The sequence below is a fragment of the Apiospora phragmitis genome (assembly GCF_038363925.1).
Source record: "Apiospora phragmitis strain CBS 135458 chromosome Unknown utg000006l:1.0-5683423.0:1.0-5690449.0, whole genome shotgun sequence".
Classification (NCBI taxonomy): Eukaryota; Fungi; Ascomycota; class Sordariomycetes; order Amphisphaeriales; family Apiosporaceae; genus Apiospora; species Apiospora phragmitis.
Window position 1 is genome coordinate 4,993,952 of NW_027117404.1, and position 27,578 is coordinate 5,021,529.

The 27,578-nt window shown below is 51.1% G+C and overlaps 6 protein-coding genes across 6 annotated transcripts; 1 reads left to right on the forward strand and 5 right to left on the reverse strand.

The window, feature by feature from the left end:
- Positions 1-318: 318 nt before the first annotated feature.
- Positions 319-1,841, reverse strand: PG994_006735 (uncharacterized protein; the record flags this gene model as incomplete). The annotated part of the gene is made up of 2 exons (XM_066858144.1): positions 319-438; positions 1,434-1,841. The coding sequence occupies 2 exons, from the start codon at positions 1,839-1,841 to the stop codon at positions 319-321; spliced, it is 528 nt and encodes a 175-aa protein (XP_066717413.1).
- A 2,287-nt stretch (positions 1,842-4,128) lies between these two features.
- On the reverse strand, positions 4,129-4,517 carry PG994_006736 (uncharacterized protein; the record flags this gene model as incomplete). The annotated part of the gene is made up of 2 exons (XM_066858145.1): positions 4,129-4,398; positions 4,461-4,517. 2 exons carry the CDS (start codon positions 4,515-4,517, stop codon positions 4,129-4,131), a joined length of 327 nt encoding a protein of 108 aa, XP_066717414.1.
- Positions 4,518-9,499: 4,982 nt separating this feature from the next.
- PG994_006737 (uncharacterized protein) lies at positions 9,500-10,298 on the forward strand (the record flags this gene model as incomplete). The annotated part of the gene is made up of 3 exons (XM_066858146.1): positions 9,500-9,523; positions 9,613-9,700; positions 10,030-10,298. 3 exons carry the CDS (start codon positions 9,500-9,502, stop codon positions 10,296-10,298), a joined length of 381 nt encoding a protein of 126 aa, XP_066717415.1.
- A 2,529-nt stretch (positions 10,299-12,827) lies between these two features.
- Positions 12,828-15,635, reverse strand: PG994_006738 (kinase-like domain-containing protein; the record flags this gene model as incomplete). Its single annotated transcript, XM_066858147.1, has 2 exons — positions 12,828-14,262; positions 14,317-15,635. The coding sequence occupies 2 exons, from the start codon at positions 15,633-15,635 to the stop codon at positions 12,828-12,830; spliced, it is 2,754 nt and encodes a 917-aa protein (XP_066717416.1).
- Positions 15,636-22,543: 6,908 nt separating this feature from the next.
- On the reverse strand, positions 22,544-24,014 carry PG994_006739 (uncharacterized protein; the record flags this gene model as incomplete). The annotated part of the gene is made up of 3 exons (XM_066858148.1): positions 22,544-23,348; positions 23,476-23,759; positions 23,868-24,014. The coding sequence occupies 3 exons, from the start codon at positions 24,012-24,014 to the stop codon at positions 22,544-22,546; spliced, it is 1,236 nt and encodes a 411-aa protein (XP_066717417.1).
- A 2,444-nt stretch (positions 24,015-26,458) lies between these two features.
- PG994_006740 (uncharacterized protein) lies at positions 26,459-26,964 on the reverse strand (the record flags this gene model as incomplete). Its single annotated transcript, XM_066858149.1, has 2 exons — positions 26,459-26,617; positions 26,896-26,964. The coding sequence occupies 2 exons, from the start codon at positions 26,962-26,964 to the stop codon at positions 26,459-26,461; spliced, it is 228 nt and encodes a 75-aa protein (XP_066717418.1).
- Positions 26,965-27,578: the final 614 nt, after the last annotated feature.

Below are 27,578 nucleotides of genomic sequence, written 5' to 3' on the forward strand. Positions count from 1 at the left end.
CAAGGAAGAAGAAAAGCAAGACACGAATTTTCCTGCCAAGCAGCCAAGAGGCTGAGGCCTCCCATGAAACAAGAAACTCCTGTAGCACCTCACTCTATCCCAAGGACTCGGCTCTGCCTCTCCTGTCTGCGACCAATCCATGCCGCTGTGCTCTAAACGAATGCGCACTCCTTGCGTCGTACCCTATAGTATTGCGCCCATCTATCCCGCCTCCTCTACTCGTATGGTCATCTAAGCCCGCGAGCTTCCATCTAGGTAACAAGCTCGTATGTAAGCCTCTGCCGCTAGAAAAAAAAACACGCGTGGGATCCTGACCCGTCATGCCTCCGCCATCATTGCGAACCCATTGCTCTCTAGCAGACTGTTTGGTGCAACAAAGCTGAACCCGCCGAACGGGTCATCCTTGTCGTCCTTGGTGGCCATCGCGGCCCAGGGATCCTTGGCCGTAATTACGGGGCTGAGAGACAACTCGGTGAACTCGGGCGCGAAGTTTCTCCGCGAGCTCGGGGTCCGTAATCATGGGCTGGATGGGGGGCTCGACCTCTCTGGCCGCAAGCTTCTTCCAGTCGATCGTGCGGAAGAATCTGTGCTTCTTCAGGGCAACAAGGTCCTTGGGCATGTTGCTGCCAAATCGTTTGGCCGGGTCCTTCCGCAGCAAACGCGTGAGCAGATCCTTGGCATCGGGGCTGAGGAAGCAAGGTAGGACCAGCTTCTGCTTGACGATGTTCTGCTGGATCTTGGCATGGTTTCCACCGCGGAACGGAGGGTTGCCCGTCATCAGATCGAAACCCAGCGCACCAAACGACCACCAGTCAACCGCCTTGCCATACTTCTGTCCCTGCACAACTTCCGGGGCCATATATTCCACCGTCCCCAAGATGGACTTACATCCAGAGTCCTCGTCGAGCGCGACCTTGGACAGTCCGAAGTCTGTCAGCAGAAGATGGCCTTGGGAATCCAAGAGGCAGTTCTCGGGCTTCAAGTCACGGTACACCACCCCGAGCGTCTCGTGCAAGTGCGACAGCGCCAGAGCCATCTCGGCCATGTAGAAGGCAGCGACAGGCTCGGGGAACATCTTCTCGGTGTTGAGGTGAGTGAAGAGTTCGCCGCCCTGCCCATACTCGAGGATGAGATAGAGCTTCTCATGGTCCTGGAAGGCGTAGAAGAGCTTCACAACGAATGGATGTCGGTTCACCGACTCGAGGATCTGTCGCTCCGTCTTCGTCTGCTCGACCAGCTTCTTGTGTACTATGACAGACGCCTTCTTGAACTGCTTCTGGGCGTACAGACGGCCGGTGGAGCGTTGCTTCACGAGCAGCACCGTACCGTAGGTACCCCTTGCCCAGGCAGCGCAGGGGTTCAAAGTCGTCGTTCTGCATTTTACGCTGGACGAGCCCGCCTTCGATGGCGCCAAGCATGGGCTTCTCGCGCACGCTCTCGCTCACGAAATCATGCTCGAGCTGGACCTCGTAGCTCGTCGAGCCGTTGTCGGAGATGTCGTCGTCGCTGCGGTAGAGGACGCTCTGGTGGCTGTTGGTTCTGCTCAGGCGCGTCATGGTACTCGAACGCGAGTCGCAGGTGAGGCTCAATGGGTCTATCTGCAGGCGCAACTTGGCGATGCCGCTGACGGCGGGGGAATTCTGGCCGCGCAAGACGGGAGAACAATTGGCACTGACGACGTCATCAATGCCGATATGTTGCGGCCGAGTGCGGCGCGAAGTCGAAGTCAGTGGCGGCGTCTTGCAGGTGTCCGAGTCCTCGTCTCCGGAGTGCAATGGGGTGTGACCAAAGCCGCGGACGGTGGTAAGCGCAGGTGCCGCCGAAGGGTACAATTTGGACATTTTGGAGGGGGAAGTGCGCTAAAGGCGTCGCGACGGGGCCTGGTCTGTCTATATGATGGAAGTAACGTGGTAGAAATGATGTCTATATTTCTATCGTCTCTATAGAAGCAAGAAGCACTTCAGCCTACCCCGATTCAAGGTAGGTGAGTGCCTCGTCGGCGTTCAGCGTCGGCGCGAGGTTCAAAGAGGAAACCGTGGATTCGCTTCTGTTGTGAAAGGTGCATCTGGCTCCGGGAAAGAAACGATGAAAAGAGAAGGTTCTCTGGGTGTTGTTTATCCTGCATTTGCGCTTGAGTGCTGCGCTTCAAGTGGTGTTGGTTGGTCGTGGTTGTTGTTAATTCACCAAAATGGTGTTGTTGAAGGGAAAGATTCGAAGAATTCAAGCGTGGGCATGGCCCAGGAAAAAGTCAAGTCACTAAAGTGTGCAACCTACACCTTGGCGGCACACATTCTTAGGCTGTTGGTACCTGAGTGATCCGGCATAAAAACAGGGAAATTGGGGTCAGATTACAGCTGCGGCTCGTACTTTTTTTACCTTGTACACACACCCCAGCTCGATCACAAGCCCGAGTTTTTATATCAATTTTTCTTTGTTTCATTATGTCAACTCCAACATACCAGCAATTGGATAGGTCTGGCTCTGGGTAATAACGTGATAAAAATCAAAGTCTTTCCCACTGTAACCACTTACACGAGTTAGAGAGAACCCCTCTAAGTGGGCAAGTCATGCCACCATTTGCCCAAGTCACCAGTTACCGTAATTATACCCTGTATCCGTCACGAGCGAAACTGGCCAATCCCACTGTCCGCATTGCCAGTCGAAATGACCTTTCTTATTTTTAGCCGTCGATCATTTTCGCAGCCTTAAATTCCAGTCAGCTGAATTGAGACACCGGTCACCTATTTGTTCCTCTCGGATTCCTCCTGTCTTGGCAATTAAACTCAGAGTCAGCCCAACACCTGAGGGACTCAAATAGCGGTCTCAAAATCATTATGGGCATAATTCGATAATGCTGATTTAGCGCGCCAAGGCTCGATAGCTCGCATAATCGAATTATGCGGTGATTTTTTCCACCATTTCAAACGAGGGGCCAAGCCACATACCAGCCACTGCGGGCGACCGCGAGCCACATCGGCCATAATCGCCACCGGTCGCATCAGCTTCATTTCCGTCGAAATGGGTATCGAGATAGCCGTGAAAGTTATCTCGTTGCGACAGTGCTGAGTGCATTTCGATAATATTTATAACGGTGCCGGCAATATCAAATGGTGCAGTCAGAAATGCGAGGTGGGAAGAGCGTACGTCAATATAGAGGGGGCCTCGAGAGGTCAATGCATACTATTTCCATTATCGAAATATCGCTGCATTAGCGTATAATTATCCCATAATACGCTATTTTAAATTATACGCACTATGCCCATAATCACGATCGCTAGACTCAAACTTACTGCTGCATGCGTCCAACCTTTAAAAAAGTCAGAGGTTGAGGAGATGAACTTTCTGTCCAAATCTTTCTGAGAAGTCTGCATCGCCATGCCACTTGTGCGACAACCCCTTTCTTAATATCAGGGAGTTCAGGGGTTGCCACGATACACAAGTGCCCGACATGCTGTTACAACTTCGTGGCAGCTCCGAAATCTGATATACGATCAAATTTGAATCCATTCAATCTGGCTCGGTAGGTATCGTACCTACACCGACAAAGAGCATTCGTATATGGTTTGTATGTGTCTCTGTTATAGCTGTTTGTCCGGTAATCGAGTGATCCGTTGATTTGCTTTCTATTGAGATAGCACCTGTAAGCAATTTTATCCAGGGTCATGAAACGTTATCCACCGAACAACAACAACTCAGGGATTGAACTGTACTCAATTAGGTTGGACTTGTTCGCAGTATCGACATAGCGACATATGAATTACCCGATTTTCATATCATAGGTGACGCAAACGCTTGTTCTCCTACTCAACTTATCATGGACCACGAGGTGATATCTCGGGCGTGGTTTGCATGCTGAAACGGCTGACTATGCGTTTTCTGAGCGTTTGATGGTATCTAGCACCTGTATCAACGAACAATCAATTATGTAAGCGCCCGGGCTACGTCTACGAGAAGGACTGGGAACCCCGTTACGTTCGCCGAGCCCGCGGCCAGCTCCGACGGCGTCTTCGCCTGTTGCGAGTCCAAGGAAGGCACTGGCGGAGCAAGTGATGTGTGGGGCTGGGTGGCCGAAAACGAGCCAGCGTTTTTTACCTCGTTACCACCACGCCGCCCTGGGTATTCGGGCCCTTAGTCCACCACATCAGCGAGTCGCTGGGCCTCACGTAAGGTCTCGTGGGCGCCCATGAGAAGGTTAACCCCGCCTTCAACTTCGGCGGGTTCGCCGACGTTCGCGAGGTACGCCCGCGGCCCACATTTGGGGCCCTCGAGGTCCCCAAGGCCAGCGAACAACGTTTCTGGGTGGGGAGTGGGGGCAGAATTCTCTAGTACCAGGCCGCCGTCAACGCGATCCGGGCGCTTGTGCCTGAAGTGCGGAAACCGGATCCCCGAGGGGGAAACCTGATCAGCTCGAGGACGTATGCACGGCGGACGAGTCCTGGGGTTGTGGTATAGATAGAGACCTGGACGAGACGCTCAAGGGTACCTTCGCCCAATGGCCGTTGCCGCTCAGCATCCATCCTTCAATATCTGATCCCGTTTCTCTTGTGTAAGCTGGACATGCATGGGACGCTGAGCTTTCAAATGCAGCACTGGCCGAATCGCTCTTTGTCGTTCTTGATGTTCTCGTCCGGTTCCTGACGTTCACGTTTCTGTGTTCAGGTTGGCCTACAATCAACCGAAGATGCTACCTTTCGTAGCCGGTACCAGAGCCAAGCGCAATCATTTGAGGAATCGCAATATTCCTCGAGATCCAACCCGTCCACTTCCTATAACCATATGAATTTATAATTATAACTCTAGCATGATCATGCACACGTGAGAGGAACCTACCCCCTATGGCCAGCGCCATCTATGTGCTTGTGCCAACAAGCATGAACATGAGCCCTGCTAATTACGCTCGCATACTATACATATTATGCCCTGACAAGACCGGAGGCCCTCAGCAGATAGTTAGAGATCCCAGAGCGATCAGGACCACATAGCTTATAACCTGCCTTACCCTCAACCTACTATGACACTTTGTTTGAAGTCGTTGGCTCATAGACTCATTGCTCAATCTTCCGTTCGAACATGAAGCATCTTGTGTTCGAGGACATTTATCTATGCGCATACTTAGAATCTCGCCACCGCCGTTATGTCTATGTATATACGTAGTCCACCCTGTAGGGGGTTTGAAATCGTGATATCCAGGACCTCAAGAGCGGGTAGATGATAAGCTTTACTTTCCTGTGGCAGGGATAGACCGTAGCAATGACGAACGGTACTTTTTGGTGTGTTTCGCCAGTCGTTGAACATGATTCTTGCGGTGGGATGGGCCCCTGAGCCGTAGATCTGCAGACGAGGCGGTAGGCGTGCTAGGGTAATGGCGTTTGCGTGATAACATATGAGCTGAACCATAGTGAAGATCGTCATTATACAGTGATGTGGGAATTTTAATGCTATTAGTGTCATGTCTCGTAAAGCTCTTGGTATCTTATAGATGGTGTGAACATGCTGCCATGGTGTTGTGTGAGAGTTCGTCTTCATGATGACTCGCAGAGTTCCCGCATCTTATTCATGTTGATTCAGGAGATATGATTTATTTCTATGAGCTTCTGCTGTTTTGCTAGGACCGGATGGGATGACTGCTGAATTACCTACCTCTTGCAGATAAGCTTGATATTGCCTGGATAGAGGTCCTCAAGCAACCATGGGAGACGAGTACGATGATTTCCTCCAAGTAATTGGAATGGAAGCAATTGATCAAGCACGAGGGGTCTTTCAAACCTCGCACGGTAATGCCGTAGTAGTGGTGCCAGGTGATGAGAAGGTGGATAAGCAGGCAAGCAACAGGTCTGCTAGCAGCAGCAGCACGAGTGGTCACCCAGCACCCCCCATAAACAGCCCCAGCCCCCCTCCCTCTTACTGTAACAATCAAATTGAAGGCATTCACAGGTACCTACTTAGGTACCATTTACAGCTTCCCGGCCAATAGGGGAGCTCGGCTAATTGCTGGGAAAACCTCAAAGTAGTCGTTAAAATTACCAATGACTGGACTTTTCTGCAAGCCGAGCGATCCCTCCACTGAAATTGCAACTTGAGGCCAGATGAAATACAACGAGTGGCTCAGCTAGCATCTCCGACAGGCCCCTCTACTGAAGCCTGACTTGAGGAGAAGAGTCGCCAAGGTTCTTTCTCGATCCCGGGTGGTGCCTCACACAGCCAACCTGGGTGCTCTTTTTTGTAGATTTTTTTACCATGCCACATGGTTGGAGAATGCGTTCCTCTAATTTTCATGAGTTTTAACTATTTTTACGGTGTTGTTTTGGCCACAGACGTGTTATTGGGTACGCCCATATCTGGCGTTGGCCGCGATGTTATTTTGGTGTCTCCTAGGTGACCTGCACCCCATACTGTCACCCTACCTCTTCTCTTCCCTGAGCAAGCTGCTTACCCACACCAGTAAATGTGTGCATGTTCAATTGTTTTCGAGATACCTGTTGCCGCTCGAAGCTTCAGGATGGACATGTAATTGCTGTCTGGCCTCAGTACCTTAGGCTCTGTCCACCACTTGCACTTGGAGTTGACTCGCCTCTTCTGGGGGTACAAACTCAACAACTGTGCTCACTACCACCTCTGTCTCATGTTCTATCCGAATACAAATCAACCGAAGTCCTTCTCTCCCACCGCTCGACCCGACTTATGAATATAAGTAGCTACACTCACCACCCCTTGTCAACAACCAACAGCCATCATCTCTCACTACACAGTAGCTGGGGGCACGGGCTCTTAACAACCGAGGAAATTCTAGGCTACACTTCTTCACTGTAAAACCTCTGTCCCAATTACACCAACACATGCTTTTCGTATCTGATGTCATTGGCTATAATGGGCATGCGATATGGCCCAACGGCATCCCCAGCTTTTGGGCGGCCCACACGAATCGCCGCTAAATAATTAGCGGCGATCATCAACACACACACAACCAATGGGCATGTAAGACTTCAACTGTTCTTGGTTTATTTATAGCTATGCTCATCTCGGCAAGAGGATGCTGGACACACTTGTGCCTCATCGAAAGGCCTGGGTCATGTTCCCCTGTACTTGTTCCATCCAAAAGGGCTAGTGTCGTGATGGCCCCTGGTGGACATCTCTTGTATTACAGATCAATGTCTTCTTGATGCGTGCCGAGCCACACATGCATCGGAAAGGCAAGATAAGGTGTATTTGTTCAAATTTTACGAGAAAGTGCACCAAGGGGATCGTGACTGTGTATGCAATCGGCTCGTAGCTAAAGGACTTCCAATAGTCACAGGCGTCAAGCCTGACTCGAAATCACTTGGTATGTAGAGGCAGAAGCACGTTTTAATGCCACCCATACACCTACATGGATAAATAAAGGTCGGGTGCAGCATACCTGATAAGGGTTAATATAAAGACCGACCCTGCTCATAAAATATACGAGCGACCCTACTCTTAGCCTTTCCAATTTCAATTAGGGGTAGCTCGTGGGTTTCATGTTGACATATAGGGTCGTATCGGGTTCTTCAGTTTAGGCATATAACTTCTGTTGTGTGAGTTTTCTTGGAGACGGTGGCGCATCCGAGCATTCCAATTCATACGATCTATTAGGGGGGAAAGTCGTGATCCGACTTAAGTTGTCTTAACACCCCCATGTTCTGTTTGTTCCCGCGGTTATGACACCAAAGCAAACTGGTGTACGAGGGGCGGTAGTGACCAACGCAATGCAACATGTCAGCTTTTGACTACGGCGAAAACATTGACTAAAGGGCAAAAGGGCAGTCAAGTCAGCTGGGGTAATACACGCGGCAACGAAGACTCGGTGTGGATATCTTTGAGGTAGTTGTTTGATCTCGTTAGAATCATCGGAAGCCTCTTGGCCCTTGTATCAGCTACGATAGCTCCCCGTGTAATAGAAGGGTTAGGCAAGGAAAGAAGGCGAGTGGACGTGTAGAAGACGACGAACTGAGCATGGCAGAGGACCTGCTCACTTTGGTTCTCAACACCCTGTTCATGGCGCGAAATTGATAGAGATAGACGACCAGTACCCGGTCTCATTCAAGATTGATCTGAGAAATTGGTGCGTACGATCAATTCATTGATAGGGGCGCACCTCCCGGCCATCCAGTACAAGCCTATCTTGGTTCAGTGAGACATTTGGTACTATAAGAGTGGCTAAGGCAGATGAAGTTCAGGACTGAACCGCATGCACACACGTATGGCTAAGATGCGTTGTTCTTCATCGTGGCACTATGTATACCTACATGTTTATAGCAGCTAAAAGCAGGCGCGGAACGTTTTAGGGCGAGTGGCCAGTTGGTGGCAGGCACATTTCAAGCATTGATCCGGGGCTTCGTGCCCTTTACTGACACTGACTGGATCGGTTTCTTTCTTGGCCCTATGCGGAAAACCAACTTTTCACAGAAGGGAAAAGACAAGATTTGGTTGTGGCCAATAGCTTCGAAGACCTGATCACACCGTCAAGTCAAGTCGGGGAATACAATAGCGGTGTGAACTGGGCCGTCATCATCAAGGCATATCTGAGGGCCAAGGGCAATCTAGTCCGGTAACACGGTGAGGCCTGATTAGTATCGACAATGCGTAGTCCAGTTGATGCGACTGCCAGGAGCCTAGATGCCAGAAAAGATAAACAATAATATCAGCTAACGTACTCCATGTTAACACTCGGATCTCAAAGTGAGGGGACTTCCCCAGACCCCAATACCCGGTACAGACCCACTTGCGAGGCGGTCGTGATCATGCACTTGTAAGTAGTAGCTATCAGTAGACCGGGGAAAACAGAACAACACTTAATGAGTCACCAAGCTCATCAAGATCAGTGTGTGTTTATTTCAAAGAGGTCAAGTCTGACGGGAACTAGATAAAGGGTTCCGAAGGAATGGATGACAACATGAAGGCCTGCTGACCGCTAGAGCAGGCCTTGTTTTAGCCAACCTCCGTCATGGACCTAGCTGGATGACGCTATGGCTGGCTGCTCGTGCTCGTGTAACCGACAGTAGTAAAGTGTAATAGCTCCTAATGAATTGGCTGAAGATGCTCAAGTATCGCTGATATCATGGAGTGTTCATGCAAATACATTTGACGAATTGGACTCGATCCAAAACCGCATGAAGTCCAATCTCGAGGGGCTATCGGCAAGCAACAAAAGTTGAGTGCGGTTGATTCATTCACGTGACCGAGTCTTGGCATTGAAAAGTTGGAGACGTTGGAAGGTCCAAGCTTCTTCTCCAGGTTGTGCAGGAGCCACGAGCTGAGAGCTTTTGCTGGGCAAAGCGGGCTGGGTCACTCACTGTATGGGCAAAAGCAGGAAGGCCGTCCGTCCAATTTTCGCCGAAGCGCCGAGCAGCCGCAAAAACCTCAACCTACCACCTCACCTCCAACCAATCCCGCCCATCATCACCACCATCCCACACTTCTAACGACGACACCGTCGACCACCTGTCAATTGAGCATATCCGTCTCTCCTCCATCGATCAAAATGCTCTTCCAACTCAGACCCTCGGTATGTCAATGGCAATGCCCGCTTCAAATCAATTGAAGACTACCTTCGAAAGAGACACTAACCAGGTTTTTTTTTCCGTCGCTCTACAGACTGCCAGGTCGGCCGCCAGTGCCGTCACGCGTGTCGCCCGGGTCAACGCCACCAGAACATTCATCGCCCCTACTGTTTCGCGACGAGGTACGTTTGGAATTGCGAATCTTGTCTTTCTTGATAGGGAAATGGAGCACCAATTGAGGATGCGTATCGGAACGAATGGACGACATCATAGGGCTCGGAAGTCAAGTGCTTCTAATACCGAGCTCCGTGTTGTCGAAATCAAAATTTGGTCGCCATTTGCAACACCCAGCATCACAGCAGATCTATCAATCCCTCGACTATACTGTTTCCATTTCAGCGAGCCCAGCGACAACCATATCTTCATTCAATCCCAGTCCGGCACATGTGTGGCAAAAACCCGGCCAATTTTCTGCAGACACAGCTTGACTAACACCTAACTTTCCGCATAGCCGACTTCGTCCAAGAACTCTACCTCAAGGAGCTCAAGGCCTACAAGCCCACCCCCGTCAAGGACTCAGATGCCGTTGGTCAGGTCGCCACATTCTCCGCCCCCAAGACTCCCAAGTCCCCCGAGGAGGCCGACCTCGCCAGCAACCTGAAGGACTACGAGAACATGGCCGTCGAGGTTGAGGGCCAAGAGACTGTTACCCCTGGCTCCGCCGCGCCCGTCGTCGAGGACTGGCTCGTCGAGGAGGAGGAGGAGACCGCCCACCACTAAACTGGAGACACCCATGCACAACATTGCCGATCAAGTCGAGCACTTACACGCTGGGGAATCCGAAATGGTGAGTGGTTTGCATGCATAGAGAGCGAACATGGTTCTTTAGACGGTACGAAACGGGGGAAGACAAGCTGATCGAATAATACGATCAAATGTGTTTCGATGGCAAAGCCAATATAACAACGGCCGCATGGCGGCGGGGGCGAGCTGCGAAGGCAGGCAGGCATGAAGAGGATGATGTCTTTTGGGGGAAGGGAAAAGAAGTGTAATCCTTGTACATTTACTCTAGGATCGCTGTTGCTGAATCCGACATGACACCAACTTCTGGTACTCTTATGCCAACTGTTCCAAACGTGATCTTCTTGAGATAACAGTACAAGTGTGACAAACTTGCTTCAGGGATGAATATAAGGCCATGTCCCAACCTTCGAACGGCGAGGTAATTCTAGCTTCGGAATGCCATGTACGCTGATACTAGTACATCCATTGAGGGGGTTACATGATGCTGAAGTTCTCCGTTTGCAGACCTCGGCAATCAGAAAAACACGCAGGATTGGGCAAGTCGATTGTGAGAGGGGGAAGGGATGGAAGGATGAAATGAGTACTTCATCGGTGGTCCAAATCCAAGATGAGAGATGTCACAGCTCGCGGCTCTCAGCGCAGAAGCCCCAGACCAGCCTGGCCCTGACCGTGTGGTTGTGGCAGGGGAAAAGGGCAATTGGCTCTACATCAGCGCATTGGATCTCGATTTGACCAACTTCTCAAGCTCGCCACGAGAGAAGAAGAGCTCGCGTCATCTGTGTGTGTGCATGATTGATATCTCTCCTGGTTGGAAAACTTGGATTGGACAATTTCCCGGTCTCGAGGCTGTACCATCTCAGACCACAGGCTGCTCCTGAAAGCCACTGCTGTGCCTACAGTGAGTGGATTTGGATATTGGATGAGGGGAGAAAGCCAAGAAAGGGGAACGAAACGATCCTGGACTGGCTGTGCCCCTTAACCAGAGAGAGAGAGAAGTATGTTAACATAAGCTTCCCCTTTCTCTTTCTCCCCAAGGTACTGGATTTTCCTAGCCTCCCATAAAGAATAAGGAAGAGTACTACTGTCATCTAAGACCCGAACGAGTTTCCTGGCTCCTTCTTCTTCTTCTCAGGTCTCATATCACTTCCATTTTTCCTTCTCTTCCATTTCCCTTCTGCAGCCGACGAGAGGGGCGCGGAATGCTGCTGCTCTCTTCTTCGTTTACCGTGTCTGGTTTCATGGCGGGGGAATCCCCCCCGCCCCCGAAGGGTGGCAAAGGAGGAAGACGGGGGAAGAGACAGGGCCGTCTTCCCCAGTGACACTGGCTGTGTGATAGTCATTCGCTTGATTTACCAGGTAAATAGAAATCAGAAGGGGGCGGGGAGAAGCAACCGTGCGAATACTCGTCTAGCTAGCTAGACCCTCGTGCGTATGCATCGTCATATCCGGGGTTGTTGTGCCAATCCTACCATTGCAAGCATACCCCTCCCCCCTTTCCACTCTTCTCTCCTCCTTCTCCTCCTCCAGCTATTCTTGTCCCATTCTCGCCCACTGATTGTTCAAAAGTCATTCCTTCTGTTTCGAAGGAACTGATCGCCCATACTTTAGGTATCTAGAGCTCAATTTCGTTGTAGTAGAGGGTACCAGTCAATATCTGCTAATGGCACTGCATCACCAAGTGACAAAGGAATTAATTGTTCAGGCACAGTCGAGATTCTCTCGAGCAACAGTGTACGATGTCTGTCAACTTGACAAACCGTCAAAGTTGATTCACTACACGTATTGATTGCTGGCTACCAAGATAATGGTATTAATAACCTAAGCTTCTGTTCTAGCATCTTCACTTCGCCACATGTACATGATTAATTTGCATTGATTGAGTAAGTAGTATGATCTTGATATTATGTATATTTTACTATCTATCAAGAACTTGTTAGGCGAATCCACCAGGTGCCATACCATGGGCGCTTTAACTCTAGGTCACACTGTTCAACAATCTGTCAGATGGCGGCCCGTGTCAGGCCAGAGCCATAGGTCTCCCAGCGGCGCCACCGGTTCCGACGCTGGAGACAGCATCGCTTCTCAAAGTCATGTACGTTGAGAATTTGGCCTGAAGAAATAGAGGTGCACTTTCGACGGGGTTCAAGGACCCAGGCACTAACGAAAAGGGCGAGCATGGCCAGGCAGAAACTGCCTGCCAACACAATCCTGCATTTCAACATCTTTGCCATGAAATGTTTTTTCTTCTTTGCTTGTGTAGCATTCTGTATGTGCCATTATTCCTCATATTTGCAAGACCTAACGCCTTTCAACCTTTACACCATCCACTGGTGGCTGTGCTATACCCCATGCAACAATAGCCGGCTGATGCAATGATGCAGATCGTTATGAAATTTTCTTATCACACACTGACTGCTGGAAGAACGTGAAGGAGCGTTGACAAACCAAGACCCGCCCCCTAAAACCAAATCAGGTTGCATGGATATAGATAGGCCTAGTAGCCCCTCACATATCGAAATGCGAATTACCAAAAGGCTCGTCGTGTCCTCCAGTCTTTACAATGCCGCTCATGCGATTGTTTGCTTTTCGAAGTTCATGTTCGTCGAGGTCGTCCCAGTCATTATCTCGACGGTCGGCATCCATTTCGTCATCATCGTAGCGTCCACCGAAGTGGTCGTCCAACGCGTTCTCGTCAACAAAGGTGAAGCCCTGGAAGTTGGCTTGTGTTGTAGGAGAAAGCGGTGTTGAGTTCGCAAAGCCCGTCGAGAGTGCGTGGGCTCTTTCGTTAAGGGAACCAGCCTGGCCCAGTGCGTTTGTGAACTCGGGGTCGAAATAAGACACATCCGTCTCCGACTTCAACTTGGGCTTGAAGGGCGGGGTGATCAGCTTCTTAGACAAGGCCTCCCAGTCGACATCAGCAAAGAAGGGGTGTCGCTTCAACTCCTGCGCGTCCTCAACGGCCCCAAGACGGTGCTTGGGGTTCCTGTTCAACAGCCCCTTCACGAAATTCCTGCCCTCCTGCGACAGAGTATCTCGGGGGAACCGAACTTTGCCAAATGCAATGTTCTTGTACATTTGTTGGGTATCCTCCGCATAAAAGGGACTCCAGCCACAGCACATCTCAAACACCAAGACGCCCAACGACCAGAAGTCCACCATCTTGGTATATCCAGCCTCGTCCAAAAGAACCTCGGGCGCCAAATACTCGGTGGTTCCACAAAAAGTGTTTGTCGTGTCATTCTTGGTCAAGTTGGCTTTCGAAAGACCGAAATCGCAAAGGGCGATGTGTCCGTTGGCGTCCAGCAGGATGTTTTCAGGCTTGAGATCGCGGTACACAATATCGTTCTTGTGAAGATGTTCAATGGCCAAGATTAGCTCGGCAATATAAAACTTGGCCCTCTTTTCGTCAAACCGGCCTTCTTTCTGTAGATGCCAGAATAACTCGCCTCCAGACATGTAGTCGGTGACCAGGAAAAGATCCCCAGAAGTCTGGAACGAGAATTTAAGTCCCACGATGAAGGGCGATTCCGACATGGCCGTTCGCACCAAAATGTTCCTCTCGCCGACGGTGTGCGCAACCTCTTTCTTTTGCACAATGACCTTCTTTGACAAGACTTTCATTGCGTAAATGCGACTCGAGTCCTTCTTCCGTACTTGATAAACTTGTCCGAATGTGCCCTTGCCAATCAGCCTGAGAATCTGGAAGTCTTCAGGTCCGTAGTGCTTCCTGTCTTCGGAATGCTGGAAAATGGTTTCAACGTAGATTTCACCCGTGGGCGCATTTTCTTCCATGGTGTCGGCATGGCCCTTCAATGGGAACCATCCTCTGACAGGGATCTCCTTTGTGGCCTGGAAATCGACATGTCCCAAGAGATCCTCCCCATTTGCACCATGGTCATATATCGAGACGTCAACCGACATGTCCGTGTCCACAACATCACTGTAAAATGTTAGTTGACCTGCACCACCAAGGTTAGCGCTGGAATAGACTTACAAAAGTGCCTGGGCATCCCATTTCGGGCTGGTAAATGATCGTCTCGGGCGATTTCGGAGTGTATGCGACTCAGACATGCTCGTGCTACTGCTTTGCCGACTTTTCATAGGAATGGCCATCGGGCGACCGGAATCGCTGGTTTGTCTCTGAATTGGGACGCCTCCTGGTCCAGGCGGGGGTGCGTTCGCATCGTCCTCATCCTCAAAAGTTCTTGGGCCTGGTGATATAAGCTCATTGCGCTGGAAGACGGCCACAACGTATGGGTCTCGGCTCTTGCGCAGGCCTCGACCTTCCAAGATTTTGATAATCAGTTTTCCCTTCTGCGTAGCGAGCCCAGAGCTGCCGCTACCTCCGCTCTTCTCAGATACGGGGGTCGCGCGACCACTGGCTGCCTCCACCACATCCCCATTGCTCTGCGACTGAGAGCTTGGTGAGCGCGACGACTCAGTCTGCTCAGGCTTAGCCGGGGGCGGTTGTGTGGAAGAGAGCGCTCGCGTGGGCGTGGAAGGGCCACTCTTATTCGCGGCAACATTTGTTAGCTTCTTAAGCCGATCAACAGAAACGGACTTGGATGAAAGAGGACCAGCAGAATCCAAAGAAGGGCGGGATCCGGAAGGAGAACTGGGGGTAGTGGTGTTGGTGGTGGTAGAATCAACGCAGCCGCTGGGGTTGGACAAGTGGGTCGCATGGACAGTAGAGGCGGTGACGACATTGGTAAGAGGGCTGGCCAAACTCGCTCTGCGGGACTGCATCTGTGCAAGTTCCGAGATCGACTTCTTCTGGCTTGAGTGGGCTTGGGAACCAATATCAAAGCTGCCTCTCGATGACACACCCCCGGCATCACTGCCCACCTCACCCAGCCTCACGCCCGTCTCCGATGGGGTTTTGGAACAGGGCGGCGTTGGGTAAGGATTGGTTTGTGAATGGGAGGCTACCGGCTGTGAGGACTCGGGTTCTGCCGGCGGCGTCACCCTTTCATGAGGTAGGAGAGGTAACCCGTCGGAGGCGGAGTCCTTGTCATCTGTGCTGGGCAGTGGTTCCGGCAGAGTGGTCTTCTTATCGGCATCCTTCTCTTCCTGATGCGAGGCAGGAGATGCGTCTTCAGTTTCTCGTGCTCGGGTGATGGAGGGCGTACGAGAAAAGAAATTCAGAGAGGAAGAACCAACCTGGCTGAAATAACTCATGATACCCGGCAGCCTCTTGTCCTGTAGGTCAGGCTGTGGTGTTGCAATGCCTGACCGGGGAGTATCAGACCCTATCTGGTCCCCACTTTCCTCATCTCCCGTGCTTTGCCTGGATTTATCGTTAGAGCCAGCCATGTTGACGAAGTTGCTTTTCGGCAACGAGAACAGTGTGACCAAAGTGTGATGTTTCAGTGCTGCAGGACTAGAGACATGCAGATGGGAATGGGTCGTGAGATGGGCGGCAAAGGGGATAAAAACAACAGTAGTACTGTCAACGCTAAAGCGAGCCAGACGAAGAGAGCGAAAGTTAGGGTGGCTTTCGGATCAGGAGCATCTCAAAACAGCAGAGTTCGCAGTATGAGAAGTCGCTCATCCCTGGGTCACCACGATGCAAATGATGATGTAGTGAGAAAAAATAGGACAAGAGAACGTATGAGAGCCAGCACTTGCTGTATGGGAAAATGGGACATGTCACACAAGATTTTGCTCCGAGAATTTGAAGTGAACCAGGGCTTTCAGAAGAGCAAATCCATGTGAAGAGCCATGTGGTGGAAGCGTTAAAAGTGGGGGGTGTATCGCGAAAGTCTCATTGTGAAGGTCGGTATGGGTGGGGAGAGAGCCCAATAGCCAGACAAGCGCATTTGCCCTGCAGCCTTTTTTGGAGGGGGGTGGGATTGATTGAGGGAGAGAGCTGTTTAGGTGACGCCGGGCGGCGAGTCAGACCCTCTCTCTCATCAGCCCCCGGGGGCAAGCAGCCTACTCTGACCGGGCTTGGTTCGCTGGGAAAGGCCATGGCTGAACCCGCCGTCCCATGTAAGTTGGGAGTAGTAATGCTCTGCTTGCTTTCTGCCCATGGACTCTCTCTCTCTCTATAGCCCCATTGCGCGCCTATCGTGGCCAGGCGCCCTGACAGGGCATCGACCCAACGATGCCATGTTCAAAACGCACTGCGCCCAACCCCCGTTGTGCCAGCGAGGGCCACAGTGGCCGGTCGTCATGCAATGCCCAGCACCAGCAGCTTCATCGTTGCAGGCACTTGCCTGACTCGAAGCGGAGCCCTGCCATGTAATGAAAGGCCGAGATGGGTACTCCTAGTGAAGGCGCCAAAACGGACCGCTTGAGTCGCTTCGGTACAAGGTGTAAACAGGCTACTGCTACTACTACTACTGCCCCTCGCTCGTGAAATCTGCAACCCAGGGTCGGAGTCTTGGGGAAGATCAGGGTCCATCTCTGGACGCAAATCTGGCACTGGCATCCGCCGGGACCGCGGCAAAGAAACATGGCTAAATGGGAAGGAGAGCAAGAGCAAACACGTGTAATAGGAGGGCAGAGGCCGGCGATGGGGCCCTCGCAGGTTTGATAAAAGACCGATAAGGGAATATGCAACAAGTTAAAAAAAAAATGGCTCGACTTGTGAAGCAGCCATTGCATGGGATAGCGGAGCGAAGAAAAAGGCCCGTAATGAACGATATGGGGAGGGCGGATGCAAGGAAGTGAAGAAGTGGAAATTGATGTGCTTACTTTGACATCATCGCCTGAGTTGCCCGCCGAAGCAGGTCGTAGCCACCATCGGCACCAGACATTGTTTGCGGCGAGCGAGAGGGAGGGTTCGTTTCTTGTCGCCCAATGCCAGGTCCGCAGGTGAACGGGGGTGGAAAGATCCGGGGTTGGCGATTGCGATTAGATGAGGCAGGTCGATAGTCGTCGCCTAAAACGAAAGGATGCTTTGCTGAGATTTGTTGGTGATCGTTGTTGCTGTAGTCGTTGTTTGGCGGGTGTGGTTTGGTGGTTGGTGTGTGTGTGTGCGAGTTGCAGGTGATATTGAAGATGAGATGGGTTGAGTGCTGCTGTTACTTGCTGCGGTTGCGGGCGTAGGGGGAGGACTGATTTTTGGTACGAGGTGAGGGGGGCGGATTTGGTAGAGGCTGGTTTGCTCTGATGGGATGGTTTTGATGACTGATGGAGATCGTAAGTGGGCAGGCAAGGAAGAAAAAAGTGAGGGTCTCTCTGGGTGCACAATTGTTGGCAGGAACAACAGCAATTGTAGGTAAGGACTAGCAGCTAAAGGAGAGACACCACACAAAACCCACCATACACATCAGAAAGATAGCAGGGGATAAGTGGATTGGCTCTCTGGTTTGCTGGTTCTGCTCGCACTCTCTCTCTCTCTCTCTCTCTTGTATCGGTCTCCTGTCGACCTGTCTCTCTCTGTTAGGCTCTAACTTCGCTGAATGCCAGGTCCAATGGCAGCTTCATCCGGCGTCTGTCTTGTTCTTCACGACCTTCCGGAGACGAATAGAATTGATTGTACGGTCTGTAATGGCGGAGGAGAGAAGGGGTCGAGGTGGGCTAGGTACTGGGCAGAGACAGGACAGACCCAAAAGAAGAAGCAAGCCTAGTGGCTGGGTTCGCCCGTACGGCGGGGCCTCAGCTCCGTAGTGAGGTAATTCAGTCAAATCGTGCAGCACTGGATGAGGGTCTTCGATTGATGCGAGAACAGGCTTCTTCTGCTTCCAAGTCCAGGGCCCTCTTTAAAACTAGCTGGCTCTTTAGATACCGTATTCTGCCGAAGTCGAACCCCGAAAAAGCAATTCCGTGCGTCGTGATTTGATATAAGCCGCCAGCCAGGTGGACTATGCTCGATTACTGTAAGTAATCCACCCCACCAACCTAGACCTGACACTGGGTAATCGGCTCCCCCTACTGGCCTTTCTACACTGCGTTAGAGCGTGGCAGTATAGTAAGTGACAAGTGAGTAGCTTCGAGTAAGTTGTTTCTAGCTTATTTCGAGACGGCTTCTTTTTTTTACTTTTTCAGTATTAGATTAAAGCCTTGGAGCAGTGAGGGTCCTGTCTGCTAAGGAGAAACGAAACGTTGGTAAGTCCTAACGGAGACAGCAGACAAGTGTATATTCATGGCCAAAAAAAGGGATTGATCGACAGTGGGGGGCCCTTAACTGGAGCTGAGAATATACACGGACATGCCTGGGTGGGCGCCGCTACCAGTGTGTAAGTATCGGCATGGCCTAGACGCCGAGGGATACATCCGAACGGAATCAAGGGACAGGCAGCCAGATGAAACAAGAGAGACTTGTTGATTTTTTACCGATTAACGATGACGATGAGATACGGACAAATACGGACAGGATGAGATAAGTCATGCTAATCTGTACCGTGGAAAAATATGGCGTCTTGAGTTCCGCCACAGCAGATCCGTCCTTAAAATAATGTGCGTATGCCGTGCACCGGCGACCGCATCAGTGGACTAGAAATGCTGGGACCCGTTCGTTGGTGATGGGAAGCAATACCAGTTGCCAGTCTGCCAGTATTGCTTTCAACGATTGATTGTAAGACGGGGTGGGCGGACGGTATGTGGAGCAGCAGGCAGATCGTGGCTACTAGGCTTTTAGCAGCGGGCAAGCGATCGATCTTTTTTAATAAGGATGTGCCGGGGGAATGATGATGATGATGATGATGTACTTCGCACCAAGGGCAGAATAAAGCGGCATCAACGCCCGCTCTTCTCGGTTGTTGCACCGTCGACGTACAACCGCGGGCATGGATGTATGCAAAGTAAGTACATGCGTACTCGTACATACATTTGACATGATATGACGGGATACAGTTGAATAAAGCTGCTGTGAGATGAACTTCAGATGAGGCGGCCTGGGTGCCGAGCCGCTTAGAAGGGACAGAAGGGACGAGATCCGGGAAAAGGGTCTTTCTGATCTCTCTCTCCCTTGACTAAAAAAGCCCAGCTTGACTCCAAACGGAGCCAGAGGAATTGGGGTCCGTCCGTAATCAGACCATCAGATTGAGATCAAATAACCAAGGGGTCTGTCTTATTATGCCCAGGTTTATGACAGATGATAGGTAGAGAATACCCGAGCAGTACCGTCAGGACGTTTTGAAAAGTGACGAACACAGTCAGCCACAGCCCATATCAATCCCGATGCAATAAAGGGCCTCCAGCTACCAATTCTTCATGCACGTGTACTTCATATAGCTAGTCCCCTCGCTCGTGATACCGGATCGGGCAGCTCTATCGGTCTAAGTTATGTAGGTAGGTAGGTCGTCGCTACATAAGTATTCTCATGATCAAGGAGGCTTTGAGGGACACCCCCGTGCTACCTACCAACTACCTGGGGGCAAGCAAAGGCACAATCTTGGTTTATTTTTAATGCCTTCGCCTTTTCTACCCTCCCACATCGATGTTCGAATCTGGCAACTCCTCGATCAAACAGCCCAGCGAGCTAGACCGATGCCCTGAGACCCTACCTACCTGCACCTCCTGCACCCCCAACTTCATTCCGGCGGCCCCTTATCGGACATATACACGACGTGGTTTCCGACGTTTGGGGCCAGAAAAAAAAAAGGGGGGGGGGTTTGGGTTTGGGGTTTCTCACCGTCTCACGCAACCTTATCGGACTTGTTGATGGAAGCGGCTCTTCTTTCGCCGCTCCCCCTGCGTCGTATGTGTGCTGTACTTTGGGGCCGGCCCAACACCAACTGATTGCTGAGTCGTGACGAAGATGTGACGCCCGTCCGGTGACGTGATCACTCGCAGTAGTTATGTAGTAATAGTAGTAGTAGTAGGTAGTAGCAGCAGCAGCATATCATTAGGGGCCCCGGCCACCAGCCAGCCAGCCGGTCTGTCTGCCCAACTCGTGGCCGCCTAGAGGGAGGATCCGAATCACGACACGACACGACACGACAGGTATTGGGTTCGGGTTACCTGACTAACCTACTTAGTATTCGGTTGATGGTATTACCGTATTTGGCGTGTATGCTTTTTTGTCGCATGTCTCACCCGCACTTGTTTCAATTCACAGTTTTCGATCGCCCAACGGAAGGCTGCCGAGGAACCAAGCAAGTCATCAGCCGCAAGTTACTTGCTGCCGGAAAAAGGTTATGTTGGACGCTGCGGAATCGGCGGGGGGCCATCTCTCTCTTTGTGCTGCACATTCAGCTTGCACCTTGCCAAGCCTCTTTCCCACCTACGTAACATTCCATCGCGCATACCGTTCGATCAGTGCATTACGCATCCCGGACAGTTTGTGAGTTGCTGGTTGCAGTTTGTAGCCTGGATGTATTGTCGCAGTCGAACAGCAGTGTGCCATTACGTGCGATATAAATAAGTCCACATATAGGTCGATTGGCTTTACGTTCGCTACAATGGCTGGACGTATCACTTTCTCGTAGCATTGGGGTCCGGCTTCTGTGACATGCACACCGCCATAATCAATGAGTGGATATGCTTCGATCCGCAAAGCCGGAAGCAAAGTCGAGATCTCAAGAAGTGATATTGCAGGCAACCCATGGCTATATCGGAATATAAAAACTACCTATGGCGGTAGGAATAACCACGACGATGACAAAAACCAGGCTGTTTCCGGTATTGTCAATTAATTAATTACAGTTAATTAACCCCCTCGATGCCCTGATTCCTCAGGTAACTTGGCCATCAATCCGATATGATCTGGGCTCGTCAGTGGAAACTCTGCTGAGTCATCATCCCTCGCCATCGCAAGAGCGAGTCAGCGCCAATCCTTTGATTTGGAAACCCGACCAACCATTGGACGATTCACATGCCAATACAGTAGTCACACACGCCGGGTAGCAGAGAATGCTTCTGGAATTTCTGTCAAGGCAGGCCTAAGGGGGGGGGGGCCGGGGGGACGGTTTCTCGGGTAGCATCGAACATGTGTTGTCGTTCGGTCGTCAGTCAATACTCCTCGTGTCGGTCTGCGACTATCAGCTCAGAGCCACGAAGCAGTCGAACGACATGGGCCGATCTAGAATGCTTGTTTCCCTCAAATCTTTCCCCATATGACCGGGCATCGTTGTCGAGTAGCCAAAAATGTTACCAACCCAGTACCCGTCAGCAGGTAAATCTGCTTCTTTCAGGCGGTCGGGCCAATGTGTCGGGAACGCTCTCTCCCACCTTTCTTCTCCTGGGGCCACGAACCAACCACCCGCCTTCTTCATCTCCCCCAGTTCTGTCTCCCTGTTCCACCCCGGATTTTCATCGTGCACGCTCCACACACACACTGACACTCTTTCGCCGTTTTCCTGACACACCGCGCACGAGGGCCGAGGCGAAGCTGGAGAAGCGACTTGGATGAAACCGCCTGCGCTTACCGCCGTGCATGTCTAGGCCGATCCTAACTGACGGGTCAGACCTGTTCGCATCTGGACTTTTCCTGCGAATGCTAACGTAATCTGCAACCCAAGAGTCGGGGTCCAGCAATGAACGCCCCCTTACTGTGAGAGGTGCAGGAGCATGACTACTTGTTTGTCAGTATGGCTTAGAAGGCAGTAATATGACGATGGTGAAGTCCATGGAAACGCAAATGATGGTCCAGCGGAACCTGAGTATACAGTCAGTCATTGTGCACACTCTGGAAGGGTTCCCAACTCGGCTCGCCGTTGTCCATTCCGCTGATTGACCATGAGGACCTTATACAAGGGAGATGTTTCGAGCTGACAAGGTCCATCTCATGCGAGAATACAGTATCATTTGCGGAGACCGCTTCTGGCATCAAGTCTCATCCTAGAGGATACGGTATCATTCACGGACACAGCTTCAGGCATTAAGTTCATATGATGACAACATATCAGCAAAAGCAATGCATTGTTCGAGTGAATCTATGTAATATCCTCCTCGGAGCCTCGAAACCAATGGAGGCAATTCATCATCATCATCATCATCATCATCGGCAGTAGTGAAATGGACCTAGAATAGGTCTTCACCACTGTGTCCAACCAAAAAAAGGGGGTATCGTGCAAAAACCAAATCGAACGTCCGGAAGAAGGAAAGTGCAGTCGTCCATGACCAGGTGTCCAGTCATATAGCGAAATTGTGTGTGTTTGTTCGTCGACATTCATCATCCTACTCCCCTGCCATCCAATGTTGCGTCCTCGTAACGAGGAGCCTGTTTCGCAACCGATGACACCAAACAACTGAAGCATGGGAAGGAGTAGAGCAGCCAGCCAGGCTCACTCGAGATCGGCAATGCCGTCAAGTTGAGTTAAGCCACCAGCTTAACGATGCGCGACGGCGTGGTGTCTCTGCTTGGTACGCTTGATCAGGGGCTTGTCGTCATCGGAGGACGAGGACATATCGCCAGCAGCAGAAGGCTTCCAGGTGCTGTTATACAGATCTTTGCGCTTGCGGGTCGCCTTGGTCGCCTGCTTGGCGAGAGGCGTAGGGGCAGGAGTCGACACCGAGGGCATGGAGATGTATGCTGCGATCATCTGCTTGTCCTCCTCCTTGAACATCTCGACCAGGCCGGGGCTCAAGTTAGCACCGAGGATTTGAGTGTTCGAGTTGGGAGACACAAACTCCGGGCTTGAACATCCTGTACGAAGCGGCGGCGAGTGTCCCAGCGTGGCCGAACGGTCGAAATGAGGAGAGAAATCTTCGGCGGCGAGGGTGGACGAAGCAGCAGCAGCCGGGGTCGGAGTCGGGGTCGCAGACCAGAGCTCCTCATAGTAAACGGTCTCGCTACCAGGAGAAGTCAACGTGATAGACTTCTGGCGCCGGGGCTTGGACTTGGGCTCACACTCGGCGGCGGCGGCGGCGGCGGCAACCAATGCGTCCGACGCCTTCTGTCCGTTCACCCGAGCCTCGATGAGTACGTACTCGCCCTTGGACGCGTACTTCTTGATGGCGGGGAGATACGGTCGGAGCTCCTCGCGGCCCTGGTGGGACTGGTAGTAGGCACGACGTTCGGCAGCACCTTCCTGGTTGAAGTCCTCGTCGTCAATCTGGGGGAAGCCACGGAAAGCATTGGCCCGCCTAACAATTTCGGGCATGTTCCCATCATAGAATTCCTCAAGTAGCCACCTGTGATACATGAATTCGGGGATTAGTTGACTTGTATCTATACATAATTGGGTGACAGGAGATGGGTTAGGGAGCAGTTGCGGGCTCAATGTGTTCATGTGGCGCGCAGTCGTGAAGGAACACTTACTCATAGTACTTGGTCATGTCATCACCACCATCCCACAAGAGGTTGGGGGCTACGGCCATGAGCTCATCTGAAGGAAGCGAGTTCACGATACTATCCATCAAGAGCTTGAGGTTTGCCTCTTTGTCCTTGGCATTCTTCTTCTCAATTGCCTTTAATCGTCGAGCTTCGGATTCGGTCTGGCTGTTATTCTTCTTGCCCAGACTGGTCTTGGGCAGATTGGTTCTCACAAACTGCGTCTTGATCTCATTGGGATGGCCCTGCATTTTCTTGGCGAAATCGATCTCCTGTGATCGGCGAGTCAGTCAGGCAAAGAAGAAGAAAAACAAAGAAAAAAGTTCGCGAAACAGAAAGACGAGCGAGCCTCCCTGGCTTGTAAGACGGTTGTCACTTACCTTGGCACCTGGACCGCCATGACGACGATGAGAGGGAGGCGGCGAAGGGTAGGAATTCTGATGCTTCTTCGGACGTCGCTCCTCTTTGGAGGGAGGTGTACTGAGAATGATGGACTCGTACTTGCGCTTCGGCGTGAAAGATGCCATCTTGAGGATGTGTTTGTAGCTGTGACCTTTTGTTGGGTGTGCTGTAGGGTTGCAAGATTTGCTGATGGTTGAAGTGAAGATACGATGTTGATGGAAATAGAGAAATGACAAATTGGTTTGTGTGATGGATGAAGGAAAGAGAGGGAGAGATAGGGAGAGGGAGAGGGAGGATGTATGCGTTCGTACTTGAATATTTCCAAGTTGTGGTGGAAGGATGGAGATGGGTTGATGAGGTTGGGGTGAATACAAGAACAGGATGATGGTTATGGGCAACTGGATAGTTAATTATGCACATGAAGTTTTCTGTGAAGGCTTGATTGTACTGTCCTCTTGATTTTGGCAGTTCAATAGCTTGTACTCGCTCGGGGCTGTTGCCCTATCACTCGACAATGACACTCATAGCCCATTGTTCTGTTCAAACTACGATCTAATAACATCTTGACATCTCGACCATGGCGGGAATCACAGTGAGTCGTCAGTGGAGTAGCTATCCTTGATATTGTTCCGGGAATTGGCAGCAAAGCATCTTCATGATGAATGCGATGCCTTCCTCACATATGAGCCTATCCCAAGTGTGCTCCCCATTCTAGAGGTAGATGATATCCCAGACACAGCAAGGTTGGACAGTGCAGAGACCCAATCCTAGGGATTGGACATGGAGCACACCAGGCTCAGAGAGAAAAGCGGTATCTGCCCTTCATAGGTGCTTGGTGTGCCATTAAGAAAATGTTCTGCGAGGTGTTGATTTATATAAGTTGAGCTTGGCCAGGATGGGCACCCGTCTACCTCATCATCTTGCACCTGTTTCTTGTAGAAACTTACCTACCACTTTCACTTTGGAGTCCCTCACAGTATTCAAGTGACATATGGTTCGGTTCCTGGCAAGGTATAGAGTCTGTATCAACCAGCCCGCTCATTTATGAGCGACTACTACAAGAATACTGCTAGAACCCAAAGCATCGTGGAAACATCTAGGCACGAACTCAGGGAAGGAAAAGGGCACATCCAACTAGTAGAGATAATGCCCATACTTACTTTGACTTAGCTACTAGACATCCATGTAGTATGTCATGAATCGGTAGCAAATTGACATAAGTCAACCGAGCCTTGTCACATCTTAAACTTTGCTCTCTTGTAAAACACATTTACCACGATGACTCCTGGAAGACATGCTTCGTCTGGCACCCCTATACAGCAAACTGATGAGCTGTTTCTTCTAGCTGCAGCCAGTGGTTACAGCCTATCCCCTCACTTTCTTCGTATTGGTTCCCTCACCCTCAACCCGCCCCTCCTACATCGTAAATGGCAGAGGAGACAAATGTCCCGATATCTCATCTACATTCCCACAAGTGCGGCAGTGACACCCCCATCGACTTCGTCCCTTACTCCGTAGGCAAGTAGGTACAGAACATCAGAAATAGTCCTCTCAGCATGGATGCAGCCTAAAAACAATCGAGATATTTGCAATGAGTGCTCATCAAGGTTGACTCGCTGTTGTAAGGGGGCGGCGAGCGAGCGAGTCTCATCGATACACATGCAATGCTACCTATCATATGCAGCAGCCAGGACCCTTGACTACCTAGGTATGGACAAAGACAGATCTCGAGTGAGCCAACACAATGATATTGTTACCGTTAGCCCGGACAACTCGAGTAAATTGACCATTTTGATTCGTTGTAGGTTCAAATATTAGGTGCTGGAATTACACAACCAACCATCGTTGGTGCCGAATGGGCACCCTTCAACGATAAGGACGCAAACGGTACACTGGAGCTCGAGAATCCACGTTGGTAGTAACAAATTCATTGCCAAATAGCTCACTTCGGGTCTGCAAATACACAAAGGCAGGAAAAGAAGCTCATAGCAAACAAATTACATCAGAATCAATCATTTCGCGCAGGGGCAAGGGCAAAGATTATGAATTCCATAAAACACGCGTATAGGAAGAAGGAAGTCTCCGTGTGTTGCGATGCGACCCTCATCCACCCTGCTTCGGCCATCTAAGTAGTCTCTAGCAAGGCGCAATGATGTCCTCTGGCTGTCTTCCCCACAGATATGGGAAGACATCAATCGCATAAGTGAATAGTGCTTGCTCTCTCTCCCTCCCTCTCTCCCTCCCCTCTCTCCCTCGCCCTTTTGCTTAGGTAGCCAACCCAATGACTAATCCCCTAACCCCCCCATCCTCCGCAACAACAAATAAGATCGTGTGATTATATCGTAGGTAGCCCCCATTCGGTACTTGAAAGTGTTTGATGTAGGTGCGCGTGTGCTCGTCGTAAAGTAGTAAAAGTTCGTGGCTTGCGGCGGGCTGAGCGAGCCATCTTTATCCATCGTTCCTCCCAAGACTTGGCTTTGATCTTGGCAATTGCTTGTTGTTTGAGATCATCGCGTCATTGATCGATCGTCGGTCTCGGCGCTCTCTCTCGTCGATATTTGTGTTTTCTTTACAGACAAAGCTCGCAGCAGTCGGCGCAGCACTCGCAACCTTCCTCGCAGACGCAGCAACAGCAGAGCGCGGCCAAGCAGGCGGTCAGGCAGTTGGAAGAGCCACCCTTCTGCTGGGGAGGAGGGGCCTGCTGCTGGTAGCCCATAGGGGGCTGGCCCTGGGGAGGTAGTATTGTCCCGGGGGAGGACCGTAGGCCTACACGAAGTAAAGCACGTTAGTAGATGCGCGCGCATTATATCCAGCAAAACCTCTCCGATCCGCCGAGGTAGTGATTGCGAGCGATGCTGGCGACGCGAACAGCAAAGAGTACCGTAGCTTGGCAAGACATTGCTTTTCGCCCTTCGCGCACCAAAGCTTCGGGAATCGATATCGCAATCACAACAACGGATCGGTCGGGCTGACGGCAATTGACAGAGGGACAGGGAGAGAACGTACAGGCTGAGGCTGCTGAGGGTAGTAGCCCTGGGGAGGAGGGCCCTGCTGGTAGTAACCTTGGTTCGACATGATGAATGTATCTGGTGGATTGCGCTGCAGAAACGAAGTGTTGTCAGTCTTGGACGAGTCGCAAAATAGATGCACGCCGAGAGAAAAATGTGAGATTCGCGAAGGTAAGGCAAAAAAAAGGAATTGAATGGAGTTAGGTTCAACCAAGCCTACCAAGCCTGCCAAGGCGAGTGCCAATTCATCAATGCCAAGGCGGACGGGAAGCAAGACTTGGGGGTTGGCGGCATCAGATTCATCTGACAGGGCGAGGAAACAACAACAACAATTCTAACGTACCGAGTCGCAATAGTTATCGAGGTGAAGATGATGGAATCTGTCGCAACGAGATGCTGGTTTTCTTTTTCTTTCTTGATACCGGTCAAGAAAGCAGAGAAGATGTCGATGGGTATTTTAGGAGAGTTGTACGTTCTTCACACAGACGACACAAAAAGGGAAAGGAAAGTAGATGTAAGATGCCAGGATGAACGAACGGGCGAAACAACAAGAGGGCCAGATTAAAGTCTGGGTGCCGTGCGGCGTAGGCGTAAGGTAGGCCAAAGTCAAGAGTACTTTATTGAGAGTGTATGGGAGGCCAGGATCAAATGCAGGGCCCAGGCTCGCAGGGTCACAGATGC